Source organism: Pygoscelis adeliae, unplaced genomic scaffold, assembly GCF_000699105.1.
Source record: "Pygoscelis adeliae isolate BGI_AS28 unplaced genomic scaffold, ASM69910v1 Scaffold233, whole genome shotgun sequence".
NCBI lineage: Eukaryota > Metazoa > Chordata > Aves > Sphenisciformes > Spheniscidae > Pygoscelis > Pygoscelis adeliae.
This window is the reverse complement of record NW_008824421.1, coordinates 572,569-594,467: the sequence shown is the minus strand read 5'-3', so window position 1 is coordinate 594,467 and position 21,899 is coordinate 572,569. Positions and strand designations below refer to the sequence as shown.

At 48.8% G+C, this 21,899-nt stretch overlaps 1 protein-coding gene across 4 annotated transcripts in view; it reads left to right on the top strand.

The window, feature by feature from the left end:
- Positions 1-19,282, top strand: part of LOC103914289 — a 59,284-nt gene extending 40,002 nt beyond the window's left edge. The window contains exons 4-6 of one of the 4 annotated variants that reach the window (XR_663458.1): positions 3,811-3,864; positions 16,939-18,449; positions 18,898-19,282. Coding sequence is in view for 3 of the 4 variants with exons in the window: in XM_009320901.1 (XP_009319176.1) it covers positions 3,811-3,864; positions 16,939-17,067 (183 nt within the window). In the remaining variant the exon portion in view is untranslated. Of the gene's footprint in view, positions 1-3,810; positions 3,865-16,938 lie in introns of all 4 variants that reach the window. The other 3 variants (XM_009320902.1, XM_009320901.1, XM_009320903.1) reach the window with 3 other exon arrangements.
- Positions 19,283-21,899: the final 2,617 nt, after the last annotated feature.

Below are 21,899 nucleotides of genomic sequence, written 5' to 3'. Positions count from 1 at the left end.
AACCAAACCCTATGGTTTATTCCCAGCTCTGCTACTAATGTTCTCCATGACCTTCTCTGTTCTTTTCCTTGACATAGCTCCCCAAAAATAACTCGAGGAAATAAAACTGCACTGCCAGATTGGCCTAGTAGTTAGGAATAATCCCAGGGTTACTAAACTGAACGTGTCACCTTTGTTACAGGCCATTCCCCCGGCTTTAGGCTACTGCAAGTCATGGAGCCAAATAAATGTTATTTCAGCTCTGCCTTGTATCTATGTAAATAAGAGTTAATGAGTTGCTGCATCTCACGGCTGGCTTGTGACGTGGAGGTCTCCAGAGGGAGGATGAGGAGAGGCTGTCATGGAAAGTCCCCGGCTGTTGCTAGGCAGCACTGTGTTTTAGCTTCCCTGTCCAAAAGTCTGTGCTCAGGTTTGCCAAGGAAAGGGAAAACTGAGGGATGGAAAACCATACAAAGATGCTTGACTTACTTTTTGTAAAGCATGGCTTTACTGTGCTGGGTGCAGAGAGTGTGTGGCTGCAAGTGAGGTGCAAGCAATTTGATTAAATAGAATAACATTTGATAACTGGCCTTCTATTTATTCATTCTCAGCTGCAGGATCATGTGGCTGGCTTGCTCACTCTCTCTCCCCCCCCCTGTTTTGTCTCTTATGGTGATCCTGGACCCTTGCAGTGAAGCTGGAAGAGTGTAGCACAAGTGGTCTTGCTCCACTTCCAGTCTAAGTGGAAGTAGGAAGACCCAGCAGTTCTAGAGAGCTTCCTCTGCTGAGGTTTATGCTCCAGTTTTACAGCCTGCAGATGAGGGGATGTCATATTTTCATTTTACTACTAATGCCATCAAGAGGCACGCCAGAGATCACTATTGCCTAACAAAAAAAATGTTATGTAGGGCATCCTGCTCTTGCTGCACAATGCAACCTCTTTGAACCGTAGCAATAGTGCACGTAGTGGTAAGATCCTCATATGATTAAAGCTCACCACAACAGCACCGCTAAAAGAGCACCTCTGTTTTCTGCCAGAAGCGTAGGACTTGGGATACAGCTGAGCACTTGAATTCCTCTTGGTAAAGTCTGGGTGGTTGTCCATCCACCCACCCACAGGCTAGTTCAAACTTTTCAGTCAGTCTTTGTCGTCTTCTGGTAATTGCTGTCTCTGTTGTTCCTCCCTATGCGTTTTAATAGAAGGCCAGGATAAGTAAATTTAAGGTCTTGCTGCCTCTGCTAATTTGTAGTTGGGAAATAATGTCTTTTGTTGCCCCCCGATGGACTCGGGGGGGAACCTGTGGATGGGACCTTGCTAGGCATTGGACCCCACTGGATTGTACTGGAAGGTGGTGTACTTGCTCCCTGGCTGACAGAGTTGTGTTTAAAGATACTTTTCCCCTTTCAGCAGAGGATCTTGTGGTGCTACTGAGGCACTGTGGAATTTGGTGTCACAGCTTCCTTGGGGATTCAGCCAAGTACCACTATAAAGCTCAGCTTTGCAGCAGCCTAGAGAAGCTGAGAGTCTCGCCTAAAGTGACGCAGCTTGTGGTCAACTGGGATGTGGCAGGGTATGTCCCGCTGTGACAGCGCTTTTCCCCTAAAGGATGGGGCTCAAAATCCAGCGTCCTGATTCTCACTTTCATTGCTTGATCCTACTTTGTCGTGCACATTTTATCCCACCAGTGGGCTTGTGGCTTGAGCTATCTAGCTTACCCTTCCTCATCCCCACCAGCCAAAATTTCACAGCAGTCTAGAAGAAAAGCTTACGGAGAGACCAAAACTTTGCAAGACCTCACAACTCTTCACTTTGGCCTTCCCTGCACCCCTGGGGTTTCTCAGCCCCACCAAGTCCTCCCTCCTCCTCAGTCTTTTTCATTGTGTGGTTGCGAGGGGTCTTAAGAAAGGCAGTAACCTCACAGTAAATACCATCCTTAAAATAACTGCCTTGCAGCCTGGCTGTGAATGGAGCCCCACGTTGTTTTATAGGAATTCCCAAAGAATTACTTGCTCAGTCAGACAGCACAGGCTCGGGTTAGTTCAGTTCAGCAGTTCCCTTTGCACAAACGAGGTAGGAGATGACCACCTCTTGGGTCCTTTTAGGTTAGAAACCTTGGTGCTGCACTGACATGGCAGCCTGTGCTGCCAGGTCACACCTTGGGGGCAGAGGCATCAGGCATGGCTACTGTTGAGCCCTTTGATGAATAACAAAGGCAGCATTAGGATTCACCTGCAAAAGGATTAAGAGAAAAAGCTCAAAATCCTTGCAGCACCTCCCTTCTCCCCCATGCATGCTTGGGCAGTGAAATGTACTTTCTTCAGGCCCCAAACTATCCGCATACAAGTTTCAAGACTTGCTGCTGTGTCAGTCTCTTTTCCAGGCGTGTAAGTGGGCTGTGAGTGTGCTGAGGGCTGGATTTTAGATCCAAGAGGCTGGTGTACGTGGAAATGGTGGGTGGATCTCCAACCCCCTCTCCAGGTTTTGGGCAGCTGTGTGGATTGGCACTGCAAAGACATGCTCACGGGTTGTAGAATGACAGAAGGTGGTGGAGGAGTGGGACTTCTCCCCCCGCCCCCCCCAGCAGTACTTTCTACTGGAAAAATAATATATACTTTCACCTGAGCACTGTCTCCAGGTTTGGGTTTTTTCTTCTGAGGTTTTTGGGTGTTGTTTGTGTATTTTGGTTTTTTTTTTTTAAAGCTCTGAGTTTCCAAGGCTCTCTTTACTGTGTTGTTTTATCTTGTCTTCTACTGGAAGAAGCAGGAAGACTACAAACAAAAGGAAAGAGAAAATAGAAAGGTCACACTATTTACCATCCATATTAGTAAGATGGTGGGATGTCTTTCCACAGGTCTTCTGTGTTAAGAACTTAATCTGAAAAACACTTCAATTGCTTTGTTAAAGCATGGGGAGGGGGCAGGGGGAGTGTTTTCCCACACTTCACACAGCTTTCCAACTGGAGAAGGGTAGAAAACAGTCAGGAGCTAGGAAAATCTCTGATTTTTTTCAAAAGCTGATGGAGAAGTTTCTGTCTGACATGCCTCCACCACAAAGTTTTTCACTGTGAAAAATGTAGTTGAAGTATTTTTTTTACGGAAAACCTGTTCTTTCTTGAAGCCTTGTTTTTCCACTTTTTTTTGGAAATTTTTTTGAGGGGAAAGAATGATTTTTATTCACTTGCCAACTTCCAAAGTGCTGCCTCAGAACTGGGATAGAGCTGCAACTCACCTGTTTATTTCTGTTGTTACACAGAGTAATTGCTGTTCTAAGTATATCCTGTTTGTTAAGTTGTGCGGTTCATATATTATGACAACTTTAATGGCCCTTACAGTATATGGCGAAGGGATTTAGGGCTGTGGGCAGGTGCTTTTTACCTTGTTTTTTAATTCTAAATAAACGTAATGAAAATAACTGTTAAATAATGGGAACATCCACATTTACATTAAATAGACTATTTTTTTTCTTCATAAAAGGAAGATAAATTCACCTGCTTCAGGACAGAGTCTAACCACTAATTGACAGAGATTAGGAAGAAACTTCATTTTAGACAGTTGTTCTATCTTTCTCTGTGGAATTTCTTGTACTTTCTTTTGAAAGCCAGGGTATCGGCCACTGCCAAAGGACTCTGTGCAGGTTAAGTGAGACAGTCTCAGATTAGGTTGATTACTTGATGACCACATCTGGTAATTCTTAGTCTTTCATATCTCACTTAACCATCTATCCATCTTGTTTGCTAATTAAATGTTGATGAAAAGAGACTCCCTACAACTTCCCGCTCTCTGTTCCCTCATGCTACTGCTACTAATCCCTGGATTCTACTTCTCTTTCAGAAGATGCTGCTCAAGAAGAATTGTGGAGCGAAGACTAGAGTTATTAAAATTCGTGTAAGTTGCCCTTTTGTGGTGCAGTTCCTTCATCTTTCCACATATATCTAAATGTGGTGATTTTCTTTGAACATCTACGCCCAGAATATTATTTCTGCAGGTTTCCTGTGGCTTGATCAGCTGCGTAACAAAAGTTGCTAGTCTGGAGTATAGAGTATAGTTGCAATTTAGGTTAGGTGCTGATGAGGCTAATAATACATCGGCTTTTCCATTATGGAGACTATCGGTTCAAAGCTTCCTTGGAGTGAAAGTCTACATCCTCTGCTATGAGCTCATACAGTTATGCATAGCTGTCCTGTAGGGTGTCATTTGGATCCTTGACCAAGGGAAGTGCTAATCTGAGGTAACAAGCGGTGTTCGGCAGGGGTGAGAAGTACTGGTAGATAGCTGCGGAAAAGGGACTATACCTGCATGGTGCACTGATGTCTGTAGAACTGTATGGGATGTGGGACTGGATGATGGCAGATGAGAGCTAGAGTGCTTGGATGGCTTTGCAGCTGGGATGACACTGCAGTGTCTGAGCATCTCCCATTTTTGATTGCACGCACGCCTCGCAGGGCTAGGTTTGCTCAACTCTCCTGCTTGTAGTTTGTGCTGCCTGCACCTCTGAGTCTGTCTCTAGTACCCCATCCCCTGACTCTTCAGCCAGCCCATCTCCTTTGTGGGTACCTTGGCTTTCTTTCGGTCAGTGCTGTATGGTGCTGTGGGAGATGTGTGTGTGACCTTGCACATTGTAGCCAAAACAAGTGCCTCAGTCCACTGAGACCCATATGATCCTTCGCATGTTTGCGATACACAGGCAAAACCAAGTCAGGGCGAAGAAAACAGATATTCTTTGTGATAAAGCTACTACTTTCACTGAGTAATTACAGCCAGCAATGATGCCTTGTAAGAGGGATGAATGGCAGACCAGGATCCTTCAGGGTTTACGCTGTGCCCAGCAGGAAATGGGACTGAAGCTTTTGTGTACCCAGAAGTGCTACTGTTTATGGGTGTGCCGTTGGGAGCCGCTGCCCATCACTGCTTTATTTGAGAGGGGGGAGCAGGTAGGGCTGGCTAGAGCTGGATGGTATTTCTCCAACTCCTCATATGCCTTCTGCCAGGGCACTTAAGTCTTGTCTTCCAGCAGCCTCACAATGACCTAATACTTCTGATTGCAACATTAATCCTGATCTGTTATGTATTCTCTTGTGCTCCTGCCTGGATTGTTTTCAGTGGAGCTGTCTCCTCCTATGCCCTGTGAGCTGTCCCCAGACTGTGCCTGTCCTTCAGACCTAGTAATAGTCTAATCCTGCCGCAATGTTTTAGTGCAACTTGTTTATCACCTTCCTTTATCCCTGCCCCATGTGCTTTTGCTGTTTTTTCTGGGTGTCCCTGGACTACAGCTATTTCCAGTGCTGCTTGGTGTGGCAGTCCCCCAATCCCTGGGCTTTCAGCAACACCTCTGTGGGGTGGTTTCCCCTGACACCTTGAGCTGATTATTGTGGCTTACTCTTGTGCCCCTGGAGAATCTGAGAGGCAGAATTATCCCTCTGCTCCATACTGAGCCCATGTCAGCTCGTACTAAAATAAACAGCAGAAACTGAGAGCACACCCTTCTGACAGATGGCACAGAATCCACACTTCTCTGGCCAACCTTGCTGAGCTGGGACAGTGCATCTCCACCTGAGGCGCTCGTGTGGTTTCCATGACAATAGCATATGATACTTCAGTCTCTTGTTGGTCTGTCGTAGTGGCAGAGCTGTTAGGTAAAGGAGCATTTTTGTTTCCATTTTTTCAAATGATTGCGAGTGCCCACTTTTGTGTACCCAGCTTAGAAAGGAGGTAGCAGGTCCCTGGCAGAATACCTTGCCGAGGTGCTGCAGCTCTAGAAGCAGCTGAGAGAGGTCGATACCTCTGAAGGATGATGCTGTGCTCTCATCATATAAAAGGAAACCTCAATCCAGCCAGTAAGACATGCTTGGCACAGGGTTCCTTCTCAGTGTTGCCCAGCAGCAGGACAAGAGGTAACGGGCACAAGTTAAAATGCAGGAAATTCAGGTTGCCCAGAGAAACTGTGGAGTCTCTGTCCATGGAGATATTCAAAGCATGCCAGGACACAGTCTTGGGCAACGTGCTCTTGGTGACCCTCCTCTGAGGAGGGGGCTTGAACTAGACTATCTCTAGAGGTGCCTGCCAACCTCAACCATTCTGTGATTTCTGGGTCTTGCCCAGCACTCAGTAACTGAGTCAGAGCACACCAGGGACCTTAGCTCACTTGGGAGGGCTATTCTGAGGCCCTACTGAATGTGACCTTTTGCAAAGGATGATAGCAGGAGGCAAGGTAAGAGTCTTGGTTCTCTGTTGCTGAGGATCTGGTGATACAGGTTCAGTGTTGGGACTTTGCCATTCTGGTGAGGGTAGAAGAAATTAAGACAGATCTCTTATAGCAAATGGGTTGATGAGCTGTTCCAGGAGGAACCAGGCAACTGTCTGCGTGTCTGAACAGAAAACATCACCATGTGAACCAGTTTGCTTGTGTTGTTGTAGCCCTGAGGAGCCCTGATACACAAGTGCTCCTGTTTCAGCATAGGTAAAGAGCATGCAGTCTCTGAACTGAGGTGGGCAGCAACATCCAGGCAGCATACAACTGGGTGGAGATGCGGTGAGAGAACTGATCTGAGGAGCAGGCAGGCTACCTAATGGTTTATGTCAGGGGTTTGAAGCAAGGATCCCTGCATTCTCCCCCCCCTTCTCCTTCTGCTGAATAGCTTGAAGGAGAAAGGATTATGCTTATTCCCTCCTGTGCAAGGACGATGATGACAGTGACCTGCTGGTAACATCAATGAAGCATTTTCATCCTGTTCTTGCTGAGGACAATGTCTCATGTGGTTGTGAGATAATGCATGCTTTTAAAAATACCCTCCTCCTGACTGATGGTTTGGTTGCCTTGACATCTCAGGGCTTTGCTGGCATGTCAGGACGCAAGGTGATGCATCATCCCAGCTATGCTCTTCCTCCCTCTTCTGTTGGAAGTGTCTCCCATGGGAAGATGAGATGGAGGGGCAGTGTCTTTGCCCTCTTGCACTGAAACACAGTTTTTCAGCCCTTGGAAATGTTCATGGTCCTTGGGAGTCTTTATCAAGCAGGTGACCTAGGCTGGGTTTTGCTTTTCTGTGTGCTGTTTTAACACTAAGGTGCCACCTTGTCGTCATTCCCTGTACTTCAGCTTCCCACGGGCCAGCTCAAGTGGTGTTAGGCTACAGCCTTTCCACTCGCTCCACACAGTTCTTGAGTGCGATGATGGGACAGTGATGTGACAAGTCTAAGAACCTAGACAGATTAAGGCAGAGAGATTAATAAACTTCCTGACTGAGCTGCTGCACGTTTGTTTGAAATGTTTTCAAGAATAGCAGCTGTGAAAGGTCAGGGCCTACAGTGAAGAGAAAATAATATTAAAATCTCCCCTCTGTTCCTCCCCGGTAGAGGATAATGGAACAGGAGAATCAGCCCCTGTGAGCAGGTGAGCAGAGATAAATTGGAGGTGACAGCATGTGTATGAAGTGTGGATTTGTGCATAAGATACATGTAGCATAGCATGTGTCAGTGCAAGGTGAGGGGTAGGTGTGGGCCTACATGGGTGTTGCACAGTGAGGTGGGCAATGTGTGTGTGCAGACCCGGTCACTGGTGCCTTAGTGTCAGCAAGTGTGATGTCTGTAAGTGGAAGAAAGGTGCTAGGTGAGGATGAAAGGGGTGCACGCATGTGCATGGGTATTTTAGCATCCAGAGCATGTTTGCATGGTGCAGTCGGGTGTTGCATTGGAGGCACTTCCTTAGCGCTGGAAGGAGGATGACTGTACGAGCATGTGCTCGCAGGGTGTAACTGCCTCCGCCCTGGACCAGGCTTGGTCAGCTGTAGCCAGCTCTGTATGCAGAGACCCATCTTCCAGAGTCTTTCTGTAATACCACAAGTCTTCAGTTCTCCAGGCTCTCTTGGGATGAGGGTTACAAGTCTGTCATCTAGTCCTATTCTTGTTCTTCCTTCACAAACTCCTACATGCAGTCTCCGAATGGGATCGGTGGAGCTGGGCTTATCTTAGCAGCAGTAGGTGCATAGAAGACACAACTGGCAAGCCCCTGGGTATCTCGAGAGCTCTTGTTGAGGCAGGCAGAAAGGGAGTAAGGATTTCAAGGCCAATCTGATAACCTGGTTGATCAGAGAGATGTTTTCTGCTATGTAAAAATAAGAATTTTAAATTGGAACATAAATCTCTTGTGCTCTTGCCTTGATCTTATCAATGTTGAGAATGCCCTCTGCTTGGACAGGGGCCAGATCCCTGGAATGACTTCCCTGTCTCTTATCTCTTGTGTCTGCATCCTAAAAGGCCATTGCAGAAACATGCTGGGTTTTCTTCTAAAACAAGGGACCTTTTCAGCTTGGAACTGAGCAGGAGATACGCTGGCCTGAGACTTCCTGGCACATGCCTGAGCTATTCACAAATGCAAGGCATACTAGGTGACAGAGCAGTATTGGTGCAAACCTCTGGTTCTGGCTGTACAGCAAGAAGTAAAGATTTCTAAGAAAATCAGAAGACTCTGTGTGTGTATACATATATGTTGCCCTTTGCATCACAGGCTCCCAAGCTGCTTTGCAAGCATTGCTAAAGATAGCATCCCAGAGGCAGATAAATACCACGATTGCAATTTCAGAGTGAGTTAAACTGAGAAACCAGCAGAGAATGTGACTTGCCCGAAGAGAGACAGTGTTAGGAGATCTGAGTCTGGGCTTTGATCTTCAAATCACATTCCTTGAGCTGTGTCTTTATTCATACCATATCATGCAGTCTAAACAGTTCTGACATCTCGGCAGCAGAGATCCCAAACTGCAACTTGCTAACAGTTTGTCAAACCCTCCTGGTTGTCTTTAGTATGTGACTGAGTGCCTAAACCCAAACCTGCCCTTTAGAAGCAACAAGAGAGACATCTCCCTGGTCAGTTGCATCCTTGGGTTACTTGTTGGGCAGAGGCCACTCACGGAGACTTTAGCACTCCAGTTCCCTAGGCGGGCTCTATGTCTCCTGTTGATGGGCACATCTCTGCTGAGCAAAATGGAGAAGGTCCTCTGCTAAGTGAGAGCATGAATATCCATTTACTTATTGGGGAAACCAGCTCCCCCCATGCTCCTCCCAATCCAGACACCGAGCTGCCTGCTGAAGGTCTCTGTGCAGTGGTAGCTGGCCCTGGAGAGCCCCAGCCCTTGGTCTGAATAATTCTTAACAAAAGACTTTGTTCAGAGTTTCCTCAGTGCGGGGAAGGATCCAGTGTAGCCAAGGTGTGAATGCCTCTGTCTGTTAAAAACTACCCCAAATATCTGGCTCCAGACATTGTTTTATTTAGCATTGCTTTTACAGGATTTCATGGCAAAGGCTAACCAGTCTTCAGCCTGTCCACAGCAGCCAGAAGAGGGACTGTCATGTCTCTCTTCTGCTTCCTTAAAGAAAAGAATTTTTATTGCTGCCTGTTTTTCATAAATTCCTGCCGTGTATGCCCTTGCACCCGCTAAATCATTTAAGTGCTTGTAGAATAGACATTGTGGAATAACCAAGAGCTCTGTAATCCAAACAGCACCATGACAGTAGTGAGTGGCTGGTGAGTCAGGAGGCTGACATCCTGTTTTCAGTGCTGTCCTTGCTTTGTGGTCTGATATGGGTTGTGGATCTGATTTAAGAATAGGGGGGTGAGGAGGGGTACAAAGGAGGTTAGGACTGAGGTGCAGCCCAGTGACCAGCTGCTCCTTGGACAGCCCTGTGTGTTGGTGGTGGCTGTGGCTGGTGGCACTGTGGTTCAAGGGGCTGGGAAGTGGCAAGGCATGTTTCACAGAGAGGGGGACAGATTTGATGACTTTTGGGTCACACCTGAGTAATGGAGCAGAGAGAGAGGGGTGTAGGGGATGGCAGAGGGTCGTAGTGTCTCTGCCACTGTTTTCTGGCAGAGCTTCAAGTCTAAGATGGCAGGTCAGGCATATCTTTTACCACTGCATCCAGGCCCACTGCAGTTGCTTACTGCTCCCCTTTGTTCGTGTGGCTGTGGGAACCTGGCACCCATTCCCTCTTCCAGTCCCCAGAGCTGTAATCCTCTTTTCCCACACACCTCTCCCATAATACACCCACTTCCTGCGCTTCGCTTCCGTGGCTGGGGCGGTTTGTCCAGAGGCAAGTGCACTGTGTCAGCATGTGTTCACAGCCTGCTCATGCCAGGGTAATTAATACTCACTTTGCAGTTTTAATTTGGGTTCCCTTTAAGTTGAAAGCAGTGTGCTGCTCTGTGCCAGCTTGCCTGGCCGGAGGGAATTGGTTGCCCTGGCCTCATGCAAACTGGAAGCTACACATGCCCCAGTATGCACCACGTGCCGGCTCTGTGAGAAGCATGGTACCTGGAGTTCCCGGCCTGAAGGGAGGACGACTGTGAGGGCAGCCAGCTGCAGTCCCTCTGGAGGGAGGGAGGATGTTCCTGCCACACAGGGAGGGCTGGAAAGGGGAAGGTGGGGAGGAAAGAGAGGACAAGGTAGCGTCACTTGCGTACAGAGCAAAACTGCTAAGGACTCTACTCGGATGTAGTTGAGAGGTTTAGGGCCAGATCATGCCTTGCCTCTGTCTGTGCTTGCTTGGAGCTCCTCTTGTGCCCACTCCTCCTCCTTCTCAGGCATACGCAGACCTTGTGGTGTGTGCAGGAACTGCTGCAGGTGTGTGCAGGGAAGTACAGGCCATTTTGTATCAGAAGGAGAGAAAGTGGGGACAAGACACAGCTCACTAGTAGGGGGATGTGGGTTCTTCGCTTGTTCCTAAGAGATTTGTGTGGCCTTCAGAGCATGATCTTCACTGGGACCCTGGAGCGGTGAGTTCCCCAAGTTGGCCAGGGAGCACTGACATCCTGCCCCTCTGAATGACCCATCTGTCCCTATTCATTGTGGAGCCTCCTTCCTTCAGATTGTCAGGCAGGCATATCAAAGCTTGCAGTCAGCTTTCTCAAAGACATGTGAGAGAGGAGAAGAAAGGCTGCTTCTGGTGTCTGCAAGGACCCATATCTGAAACTGGCCTATTTCTGCTTTTGGGCAAGTGACCAGAAAGCATCTGCTAGGCCCTTTGAAGTACCTTCCAAAAAAGTTCAGTGTTGTCTGTCTGGTGGCACCTCTCTAAGTCTGGTAGTTGCCATCTGACAACTCTGCACACGCATTTGCAAATGTCTGATAGATTTTTTTAAATTTTTTTTTTCCTTTCTAAGAGGAACAGTGATGTGTTTGTAAACTATTGAACTGGTCTTTGCAATGTGGTTGCATAGAAGGAAGTAGGTGTTAGGCAGCCTGATGTTGGTGGAGGAAGACAGACCTTTCAGCCTTTTTGGGAAGGGTAACGGAGAAAACAGAAAAATAGTGCTAACTGCAAAGTTTTGTTCTTCCTTGTTAGAACAGTGTTTGGAGTTGATCTTTTTTTCTTGGAGGAGAAGGGAGAAGAGTAGTCTTAAAACGAAGTTCTGTCATGGTGTATCTTTTAGCTATCCCCTGATATTAAACTGCATATGAACCTGGGGATGGAGAAGAGACTTTCAGGAGAGAAGGGGTTTGCTTTTGAAAAGTTCTTTGAGCTGCTTCAGGTTTGTGGCTAGACTAAATTGTCAGAGGCCCTATTGGAGTTAATGAAGAAGCAGTTAAATGTGAATTGCTGTTCCACTGGAGGAGCTGGTCCTGCTTGTCAGTGAGTATTTCTTGAAAACTGCCTGAAGCAAGACTGTAATTGAAAGGAAATCACCTCTTATCAGAAGGTCGCAACACCTAGATGTTAATTAGTTCATCCTGGCTGCCTGGCTGTGGTGTATGTATTTTACACAGGAGAAACTGAGGCACAGATGATGGGAAGTAGCTTGGTCAGGACCGTGTCCAGAATTACAGATGTAGCTAGGAGCAGGCCTTGGGGTCCCCTTCCCTTGCTCACAGCTGATGGTTTCACACATCGAAGTTGAAATGTCGCCAGTTTCTTTTCTTACCACGTGGCAAGGGTGAGAAGAACAAGGGCAAAGTGGAATTAAAAGTGGTGTACCTGTAAATGCTCCACTGTGGAGTCAGCCAGCCTTTACTGTCTCTGTGCCCAGCCTGAATATCAGCACTACCTCTGGTTCTGTCCACTCCTGGGCAAGGCGGCTGTCTCATGAACAGGCAGCATCGCAGGCAGGCGTCTGTCTTTGCCAAGGCTCTTCTGGGGATTTATTCCTTTCTACACAGGGTGGTGGTGGGAATCGGATGTGCCTTTACAACTTGCAATTACATGGTGCCTTTCATCCCAAGGGACTTTCAACAAGTGGGTCTACAGACTGCAAAGGGATCACTCACCCACCACTGAGAGGCATCCACCACTGGAAGGCAGCATCCTTTCAACAGAGCTCGGCAGTGTTTCCCAACCGCTGGGGTAGGAAAGAAGGGACTCCTGTGCTGGATTGGCCCTGAGTAGGGGACGGGTTGGCAGAGTGCACAAGCTGATCCAAATTTTAATCCTGCCAGGATACTACAGCTCTTATGAAAGAGGACCAAAGAGTATTAAGCAGGGCTTAGTTTCATATCACCCCTAGCACACCACTCCCTTCTAAGACATTGTTGTGTTAGGTAACTTCATTTCCCCTCTCCTGTGGGGATTGTCATTCCTACAGCTGAAAGCATGCTTGGAGCTGTGCTTGCCTTTGCTTTGTCCGAAGAAGAGAACCACACTTCTGTGGAATCATGAGTCCAAAATTATTTCACAATCTGCATTTGAGATATTTTCCCAGACTTCACAGGGGTAAGGGATGGGTTTCTAGGGGGAATATGGGTTTGTATTAGTAGATTTATCCTTTACCTGTTTATCTTCTTCCGATGCACTTTTTTCTTGCTGAAACGTACAATTATGTTACAGATGGATTTATGAAGCAGTTGCCCATTTCTCTGTTTTTTGAGGGCTGCTAATATGATTGCAATTCTGCATTTCTTCTGTGGTGTTTAATCTCACTGGTCGTCTTTGAGGCACCTGCATCCAGTTGCTATCTGTACCATCTTTAGGTGTGCTTCTTTGTTAATGTGTTTCAGATATGTTTCAAGCCTGGTTGCTTATTTACCACCTGTATTTAATGGTGATAATGCAATTGGTGACCACAGTACAGGTTTGCAGGAGTGTATATGTAGGCGTGTGTATATGAGGGAAGAAGTGTGTATCTGGGTGCATGCTGACAAGCGTGTGTGACTGAGGCGGTCTGCACATAGTTGCTTGAAACATGTGTTAACACAAGCTAACTCCCTTAGGAGCTCATCTAAATCAAATGAGGCGTGCAATGAGGCAGCATGGTGTCTGCAGGTACTGAAACTACCTCCTGCTCCAGGCAGTTGTACAAGCAAGTGATGAGCTGTGCTCCCTTGGGCTGTCCACTGGATGCTGGTGGAGTTCAGGCCCTGCTTGGCTTGAGTTACGATGTGAGTGGACAAGATTTGTATGAGCGCGGACAGCTCTCCTTGTGATTTCCAAGACAGGAGGAGGTCTCTGTGTGTGCATGGAGGGGTGTGGACAAGTAACCAGGGAAGGGCATGTGTACTGGGGAGAACCTGAGGCGTGTGAGAGCAGGTAAGCGTTGTGCAAGTGAGCATGGGTGTGTGTGACAGAGTGTGTATCTGAGCATGTGTGCCCTCCTGCTGGCAGCTGAGTGCTTGTATCTCAGGCTGTTCTCCAGCTGTGTAAATACATTGCTTAACAAATTGAGGGCCCTGGTTAATGATTGCCATTAGCGCAGGGCCCATATTAGGCTTCATTTTGCGTGAGCTACCCAGCTGCCCAAATGCCATTAGAGTGAACACACCGTCCTTTAATGTCAAATGTGAAGTGTTTGTGCTCCGAGAAGCCTCTGCAGGAGCTGGCCTGGGGTTGCTCAGCAGGGGCTGTCAGGCAGGTTTGCGGCAAGCTCTCCGGGGGCCTGCTGCAGTAGCAGCAACTCTAACAGCCTTCCTTAGTCAAACCAATGTCCCAGGCATCGTAGGTTGGTGCTGGGCACCCAAGGGGAAGGGCAGGCTGGCTAGGACACTTGCCCAGACTACAGGGAGGCAGCTGGCCCAAGCAACGGGGTGGGAGGAACGTGTTCCCCTCTCTGGCAGCCGGCCCTATCCGTCTTCTTTCTGGGAATACATCTACAGAGCTTTGCTGTGTGTTACTCATCAGAGCCAGACCACCACATGCTGTGATCCCAAATGGTGTCGTGGACTAAGCCAGATCAGGCCTGGTCATCCCTAGAGCAGAATACGAGCTCCAAAGAAAACATGCTCTTCTGCAAGAAGAGAGTAGAGTGCTTTGGTGCTGGTGCTCTTCCGTTCCGCCAGCAAGGTCCCTAGCAGAGGTCCTGCCCTGTTAATCATGGAGTAGGTGTAAGATAGACCTGTACTGCTCAGGGTTATAGGTGACTGCAGATTGGTCAGGGTGCTCCTGTGAATGAGGGCAGTTGCATTAGTGCCTCTCCTGTTACTGCCTACAGTTGGACACAGGGCCCTTCCCACCCTGCCCTCACCTCCTGTTGTGGTGGCTGCGCTGTTGAAAGCCCACTGTCGTCTTGTGGCTGCTTGAGAGGTGTCATGATGAAGAGGCAGGACTGGGTGCAGTTTGAGCCTTACTTGAAGCTGCCTGACCACCTGTGAATCTCTGCATCCTCCTGTGTCTTCTCACGTCCCTGTCCTTCACCTCAGCCCTTGTTCTGTGCCTGTCTCTCTTGCTGTGCCCTGGGAAGGCTCTCTGCCCGACACATTGGCCCCAGAAGAAAGCCCAGAGGGAAATCCCAGGATGCCTTCTCACCCAAAGCCTGGTGAGTTTTGTGGATGACTTTCCTCTGTCCTCTGGACCCGTCTTTCCCCAGTCTCTTCTCCATCTGCCGTCCGCCAGAAATGAACTGATTCAGCTGCCCTCCCTAATCCTGTCTGGCATTTCAAAATGGAGGGGAATGCCAGGTTCTTTGTTCCTGTTCCCTCTTGGCACTGGCAGGGGACCTTCTCTGCTCTGGAGAAGGACAAATGGGCTGATTTATTCTGCCCCTTAGCTTTGAATAGGGGTTGCTATGTTACCCTCCAGCTCTGAGGCTTGCCAGAGCACACACCATATATAACCCCACAGCAGGTGGCTATTGAGTAAAGGCCCTTAAATCTGCCTCTCTTGTTTCTGATGCTGCTGGCCAAGGTGTCAGGGGGATGTAGCAGGGCATGATTTGCTGGCTGATACTCCAGGTACAGCTGATGCCAAGCACCATGTTGGCATTTTTCATTTGCAAGTGCCCATCTTAATTTGCAGAGGAGGTACTAACTAGGCAGGAATATGCTGCCCACACTGGCTTTTAAAGAGGCCCTTTCTGACATTAAGGCTGCCCCATGGGTCCGAGCTGTGACCAAGCTCCTGGAGGGAGAGACTTCCAGATCCTGCTGCAGTGACTGCAGCACCTGGGGCCTGGCTTGGACACTTCTGTAGCTCTCCCTAATTTGGTATGACTGTTTGGGTAAGCCTGACCATTTGAGCAGCTTTCTGGGAAAAGTTGCATGTGCTTGTCCTGTGATGACAAGTTAAAACGCAGCCAGGATAGAGGCAGGTGGCATCAAAACATCACCTTGCCGTGCTGGTATGCGGTTGCAGCTGTCTGATAGACCTGACTTTGAAGTGCCAAAATGAACCTCTGCTTAGAGGAGACAGCAGAGTTGGTAATTGTTCCTAAAAAGCCTAATTCTTTGAGGAACTTGGTGCAGACTGAGCAAGGGAAGACATGGGTCTCACTAGGAAGGGCCTAGAAGAGGCAGGAGGGAGGCACATAACACCAGAGCCCAGGCCAGATCTCTTCTCACTGGGCTTTTTCCAGCCTTCATGAAAACAATGGTAAAGCCCTTCCCAGCAGTGATGGGAATGAGGTGAGGGTGGGGGACATTTGCATGAGTTTCTGAGCTGCTATAAACTCTCCAGCATGTGGCATTTGGTAGCTCACACCTTGTCCCTGGGGAATGAACTCTGAAGGAGAATGATTAAATACTCTGCTGGCCCGTAGAGCAGTGAGACCTCCTCTCCTGGCCAAAGAGCGTCTGTGAAGCAGCTGCCTCATTAGTGCTTCTGCTTGCTTAAGGAAAGAAACAAAATAAAGTTCCCGAGAGGTAAATGGAAAACACTTCCTATTTAACAGAGTGGAATCACTTCTTTGGCACGGTAATTCCTCTGGGATCTGCAGGTCCCAGCACAGCCTAGTGGGGAACAGCATTTCTGTCTTGTCACACAGCACATGGAGTGCATGGGTATTTCTGGCCTCCTTACTCTGGATCTGCTGTGACCGTGCTCTGAGCACTGGGAGCAAAAGAGAGAATGGTCTTTGGCCGTGGTACAAACTAGGCTGTAAGGGCTTCAGGTGAGATCTTTTGCTCCGAGCATTTCCCAGCCATTCCTCATTGAACTGTGAAGTCTGGAGCCAAAACTCTGGAGAGTTTCAGCGTGTCTGGGACTTTATAGATTAAGAAAGGGTGATTTGTAAATCCTTACTGGAGAGCTGTTGAAAAACAGGACTGAAGAATGAGTCTTCAGAGATGACCTGGTTTATCTCCCTGCTCTAAAAGTGTAGTAGATCTTCCTTCGAGGCCAAGTGAATCTGAATTTAGCTTTTCCGTGTTACATCTTCTGGCAGCGATGCTGTTCTGACTCTGGGACTCTGTTGTGGTTTAACCTCAGTTGGCAACTGAGTACCACAGACAGACTGTAAATGCATTGTGGATGTCCTGTTTCACTTAGTGGCTATGGGTGCCGTGGGTCCTGGTCATGTGGATCTCGGGAACCTCAGTCTTGGTGGGGGGGTGGGGGTGGAGCACATGCTTTTCTCTTGAGGAGTAGGAGCAAGGGAATGTGCAAAGCGCTTCACTGCTTATGTTGGTGCCATTTGCTGCAAGCATATGCACGACCACCCATTCAAGGAGGTGTAATTGTACCAAACAGGGATGCGACAAAGCACTTCAGGCAAGAACTTCACTGTTGGCAGCTTATATGAGCACTGACTTCGTCCCTCTTTTTATTCCCCTGCAGAGCATCAATGGAGCCCGCCCACCACCCCACTTTGTGTATGATCCATCCACCTTTGCCTTCCGTTCCCTCAGCACCTTGAAGCCGCTGAGCCCGATAGCTCCAGTGGAAGAACCGTCATGTGCCTACTGAAGGAGTTTCTCCAAAAACCTCAGGAACTATCAACCAACCACCTGCCTGGCAGGGAGAAGGGGAGGTGGCAATGCCCAAGGGGATGGATGGGAGAAGGGAACAATGACACATCTTTGCAATGCAGCCTCTCTGGCAGCAGGAAACATATGGCTTTGCAGCAGTGCCTGTTTTCATACCATCGCCATATCTGAATAGTGGCAAAGGGAGAAATTTTTGTCTTTCAGGGCAAAACAAACCAGGCAGGTCCACAAACTGCAAGGGCAGCCACCAAGGCAGTGTCAAACACAGGGATGATGGTAGTTGAAGATATCCCTGAGGGGTTCAGGGGCTAGTACGGCCTACATGGCAGCAGGGATGAGTGATCAGGGTGTGAAACCAAGTCCAGTCAGTTTCCCAAGAGTACCTGGGTCTACAATGCTTTGCTATAGACCTGACCCTTCTCCCACTCAGAAGTGATCTCAGGGTTGGAGACAAACAGGGCTGCCTGCAAAGCAAGAAGATCCCTCTCTGAGACTCTTACAATTGCATTCACTTCAAGCTCTCTTGAATGGAAGACCCTAGGAGGGGGAGTAACTGGCGAATCTAGCTGCATGTTCCAGCTGGTCTGCTGGCAACTCAGTAATAGCGTCTAAAATGGGGTTGAAAGGGGTTGTAGATCAGGGGTTAGAATAAAATTCTAGAATAGAGGGTCTGTGTTCAGCCATCCAAGGAAACATAGTGCCCACACTCAGTCCTCTCAGCATCATCAGAGAGAACAACTTGGGGGGGTGACTGTGTGCTCTTGGGTTTCCTCTCTGCTGAGGCTGTCCATGTTCTGGGATATGCAGCACTTCTCCACAGCACTGTCCCAATACCCTGCTGCCCTCACATGATGCTGAAAGTAACTGGTATCACCAAACTCAAACAAATCTAAGGTCTCTGGCAGCTTTCTAGTCCCCTGTTATGCTGGCTATTAAATTCTTGTAGACCTGCCTTGTACCAGTGGAACAAGTGTTCCCAGGTGTAGCATGGAGTGGGAGAAAGGTCTCTGTTTTGTGGCCACCTGTTGGTAGAAGAAACAGGAGGGGAGTTTGGGTGAAGCTGGGGGATGTTTTTCCATAGACAGTCCTAAGGCAGTTAGGACCATGCTAGGCCTTGCTACCACTGGAGTTTGACTGGGATCTGGCCTTGAGGCATGTATGTGTTTTGTGCTACAAGGCAAGAGCTACTGGGACAAGCTCTCACCTATCTTGGTGAGGCAGAGGAACAAGGCATTTCCCCTTGCTGCACCTGGTGGAGAGAATAACCTCTTTGTCTAGGTGTTCCCCACCTTGAGCCTGTATCTGGCTGGGTGCAAGGGGGAGCGAGTAGTTTACTTCTTGTCTGGATCAAGAGGAGCAACTGTAAGTATATATATAAAATAATTTTTGTTTTTAAATCTGCTCCAGTGTGGAGGTCTTTGATGCCACTCTTTGGATGAGACCAATGGTCAGTGCAGCTGCCAGTAGGAGGCCACACAGTGAACCAGCATTCACTGGTGCTTTCTGGGCCCTTCATTCAGACCGTTGGGGAAAGCCCAAAGGCCCTCTAGGCCTGGGGACCCGAATCCCCCACTCCTGCCTTCCTCCCTCCCCAACCTCCTCTCACTCCGGCAGGCAGAGCAGCTGGGCAAGGTGGTGAGGGGATGTCTGTCCTGATGCTGTCCCAGCTCTGCCTGCTGCTTGGTTCCAGACTGTCCCAGCTGGGCCACCCCCTGCACCAGTACCAGTCCAAGGGGTCGTTTGGGTTTGCTGGCGAGGTGCCTCTGGCAGAGCATCGTGGTTCCCTGCAAGAATTCCCTTCTTCCAACAGAGGCTGATTCCTCTGCTGATTCCTCCTGCCCCTGTAGAGACCCTGCTTATCTTGTGTCGATGGCACACCTCAGCTTTTTAACTGCTGCCAGATCAAGCTGACCAGTGCAGGACAGGAAGCGTCGCCACTTCGGACCAAACCCCTGTGCTCAGGAGAAGGGACAGCCGTAGCCTGGTACCCGTCTGAAGAGGCATGTTCCCTGTGGAGATGGCTGGGGCGGCAGCTCCCGTGTGGTCCTGCGTCCCCAGGCTTTGCTCAGCAAGAGCTGCCGAGGTGCTTGGCCCCAGAGACATGTTTCTGCCAGCCCGAGGGTGCGACAGGCTGCCTTCCGCCAGGTGGGAGTGGGGAACGGGGATGTCCTGCCAATATTGTTGCCTTTTAGTACTTTTGTAACTTTTCTCTGTCTTTTCTTTTTCACAGAAGGAAAAATAAAAAAAAAAACACAACAAAGAAATAAAAGCATAACAGCTGTTCTATTCACACCTCTGGTGGGTCTCATGTGTTTGTGGGCAGTGGGTGTTTGTGGGCAGCGGTGTAGGAGGGGATGGAGCAGAGCAAGGTATAACACAGCACTGGGGATGTCCTGCCAATATTGTTGCCTTTTAGTACTTTTGTAACTTTTCTGTCTTTTCTTTTTCAATCAGAAGGAAAAATAAAAAAAAAAACACAACAATGAAATAAAGCATAACAGCTGTTCTATTCACACCTCTGGTGGGTCTCATGTGTTTGTGGGCAGTGGGTGTTTGTGGGCAGCGGTGTAGGAGGGGATGGAGCAGAGCAAGGTATAACACAGCACTCCCAAATCCCAAGCCACGTCTGCAAGAGAATGGCTTTAAAAACAAACTAGCAAAAGCTTTTCTGAAATGAATGCCAGGTTCTTAGCATATAAGAGGAGCTCCCTGTGCAGCTGCTCCCTTTGAGGCTAGGCCTGGTATGGTATACTGGCCCTCACTGGCTCCCCCCACCAAGAAGGTGCTTTAGCTTTTGAGTGACCTGCCTATTGCTTGGGGGTTGAACATGTCCTGGCTGCAGGTCTCCATCCCCCAAAACAGAAGGGTGGATGACCACACAGCTGGTCTTCAGCTCATAATTTTAGCCTCAGTAAGTCTTACACCTTCTATCCCAAGTTTCTCAGCAGCCCTTTTGCTCACACCCAGAGCACTCATGCTCCTCTCCTCAACAGCGTAACAGCTCGCCCCTTTCTCTGGATCTTGCTCTTAAAAACCTCATCTCGGGTACTTGCAACGTGCATTCCCCACCCCTTGCTATCTCCTTGAGCTAATTCCTGTCTCTCTGCCACACTCCTAGCTCTGTATCTATCTTAACCAGCATCTCACAAGGCTATTACCTAGGTCCTCTTCTCCAAGGTCCCCCAAGAGATACCAGCTTAAATTCCCTTAGCAGTCCTACTCGGACCCATTCCCATGAGGCCTTTTCTGCTCTTCCCTCCAAGCTCCGATCTCCTCTAGGCTTCTTGCCATCTCTCTTATCTTGAAATCCTTCCCCTCTCTGTCAGCTGCAGCTCATTGTTAATTGGCCTTGGCTCGTTTTCCAAGGGTTGTAAGGTGGACTTGCTGGCTCCCCCGAGCCCTTTGCTCTCAAACCTCCTGTACAGAATTGCCTGCCTTTGTGATGTTTCTTCCAAAACAGACTGATTGTTCAGCGCACCCACCTTTGGGGCCCTACATGCTGTTCAAAAACACAGTGGCCGCTATGGCTCCACAAACCCTGATCGCCTGTAGGCTTCTGCCACGTCAAGCTTGTTTATAAATGTATAGAGAGGGATGTGTTCACCTTGTATCAGCCAGGCTGTAGGTACGGACACTTATCGTGCTGAAGCCAGAGTACAGCAGGCGGAACGGCGGAAAGCTGGCATGAAGCTTTGCAGTGTGCAATCAGCTAATCGGCCGGGATGAGCTGGGGTGTAGAGCTGCTTCTGCTGCCCCCAGGGCTGTAGTCTGAGCCCCCCCAGCATGTGTTTGGGTTAAGTTCGATTGTGCCCACCCCTCATCTCTCCCTGCAAGCTGGGCCTCCGAGTTAACAACAAAACAGGGCAGTTTTTGTGGTAAAATACGATGATAAGCCTTGATACGGCAACAACTCTGAAACTAAAAGAAAACAGGTTAGTGGCATTCACGACGATCTTACGGTGTACTTCTCAGTTGTAGTTGCCAGTGTAGCTGACGAAGGAGGCTAAGGACGTCAGCCTCATTTGGATGCCAGACCCCGGCACGAGGGAAGGGTTTGCCAAAGACCACTGAGGAAGCCATCAGCAGAAACAGGGAAACGAGAGCTGAGCTGTGGTCTTCTGAAGGCTGCTCCTTGCTGTAGTTTAAAAACAAACTGCGCCCTGTTGCTGCCTCTGGCATACATCAGTGCGGGGCTGTTCACCTCTGTGGCTTGCAAAACGCCTTGTGCAAACACTCCCTCCACTGCTGGAGCGGGCAGGGGCACCGGCCGGCTGTGAGCAAAGCACTTTGCAAGCGTGGTCAGCTGGGCATAGGTCCCTCAGGACCTCTGATTTGCTGGAGCTCCTGGCTCCAGAGTGAGTCCTCCCACCAGGTTTGGGTTGTGGCTCGGTGGGGGAGCCCGTAACTTTTAAGCTGAGATCTTTCTCTGCTCTGAGCCGATCTCGCTTGGAGACGTGCAGGTGTTTCCCTTCAGAGCTGAAAACAAAGAGGGGAGGACTGTTGTGCCAAGGCACGCTGAACTCAGCTGTGTTAACCATCTGCAGGAGGGTGAATGGGGACAGGCGGCTGTTTGAAGAGCTTGGCCACGGCTTCTCTGTGATTTAAGTGGGACCGTTTAGGCTAATACTGTTCTCCAATTAAAGTGAATTAATTAGGTTAATGCTGTGGCCTTATAAAAATAACAGAGGGGAACCAAGCTCACAGCAGCGGCAAAGTGAGTTGTTATATGTGTAGTCTGAGACTTATCGAGTCCCTTTGCAGCTGGCGCACACGATCAGCTCTTCTTGTGTTGTCCGAACATTTTCTTATACG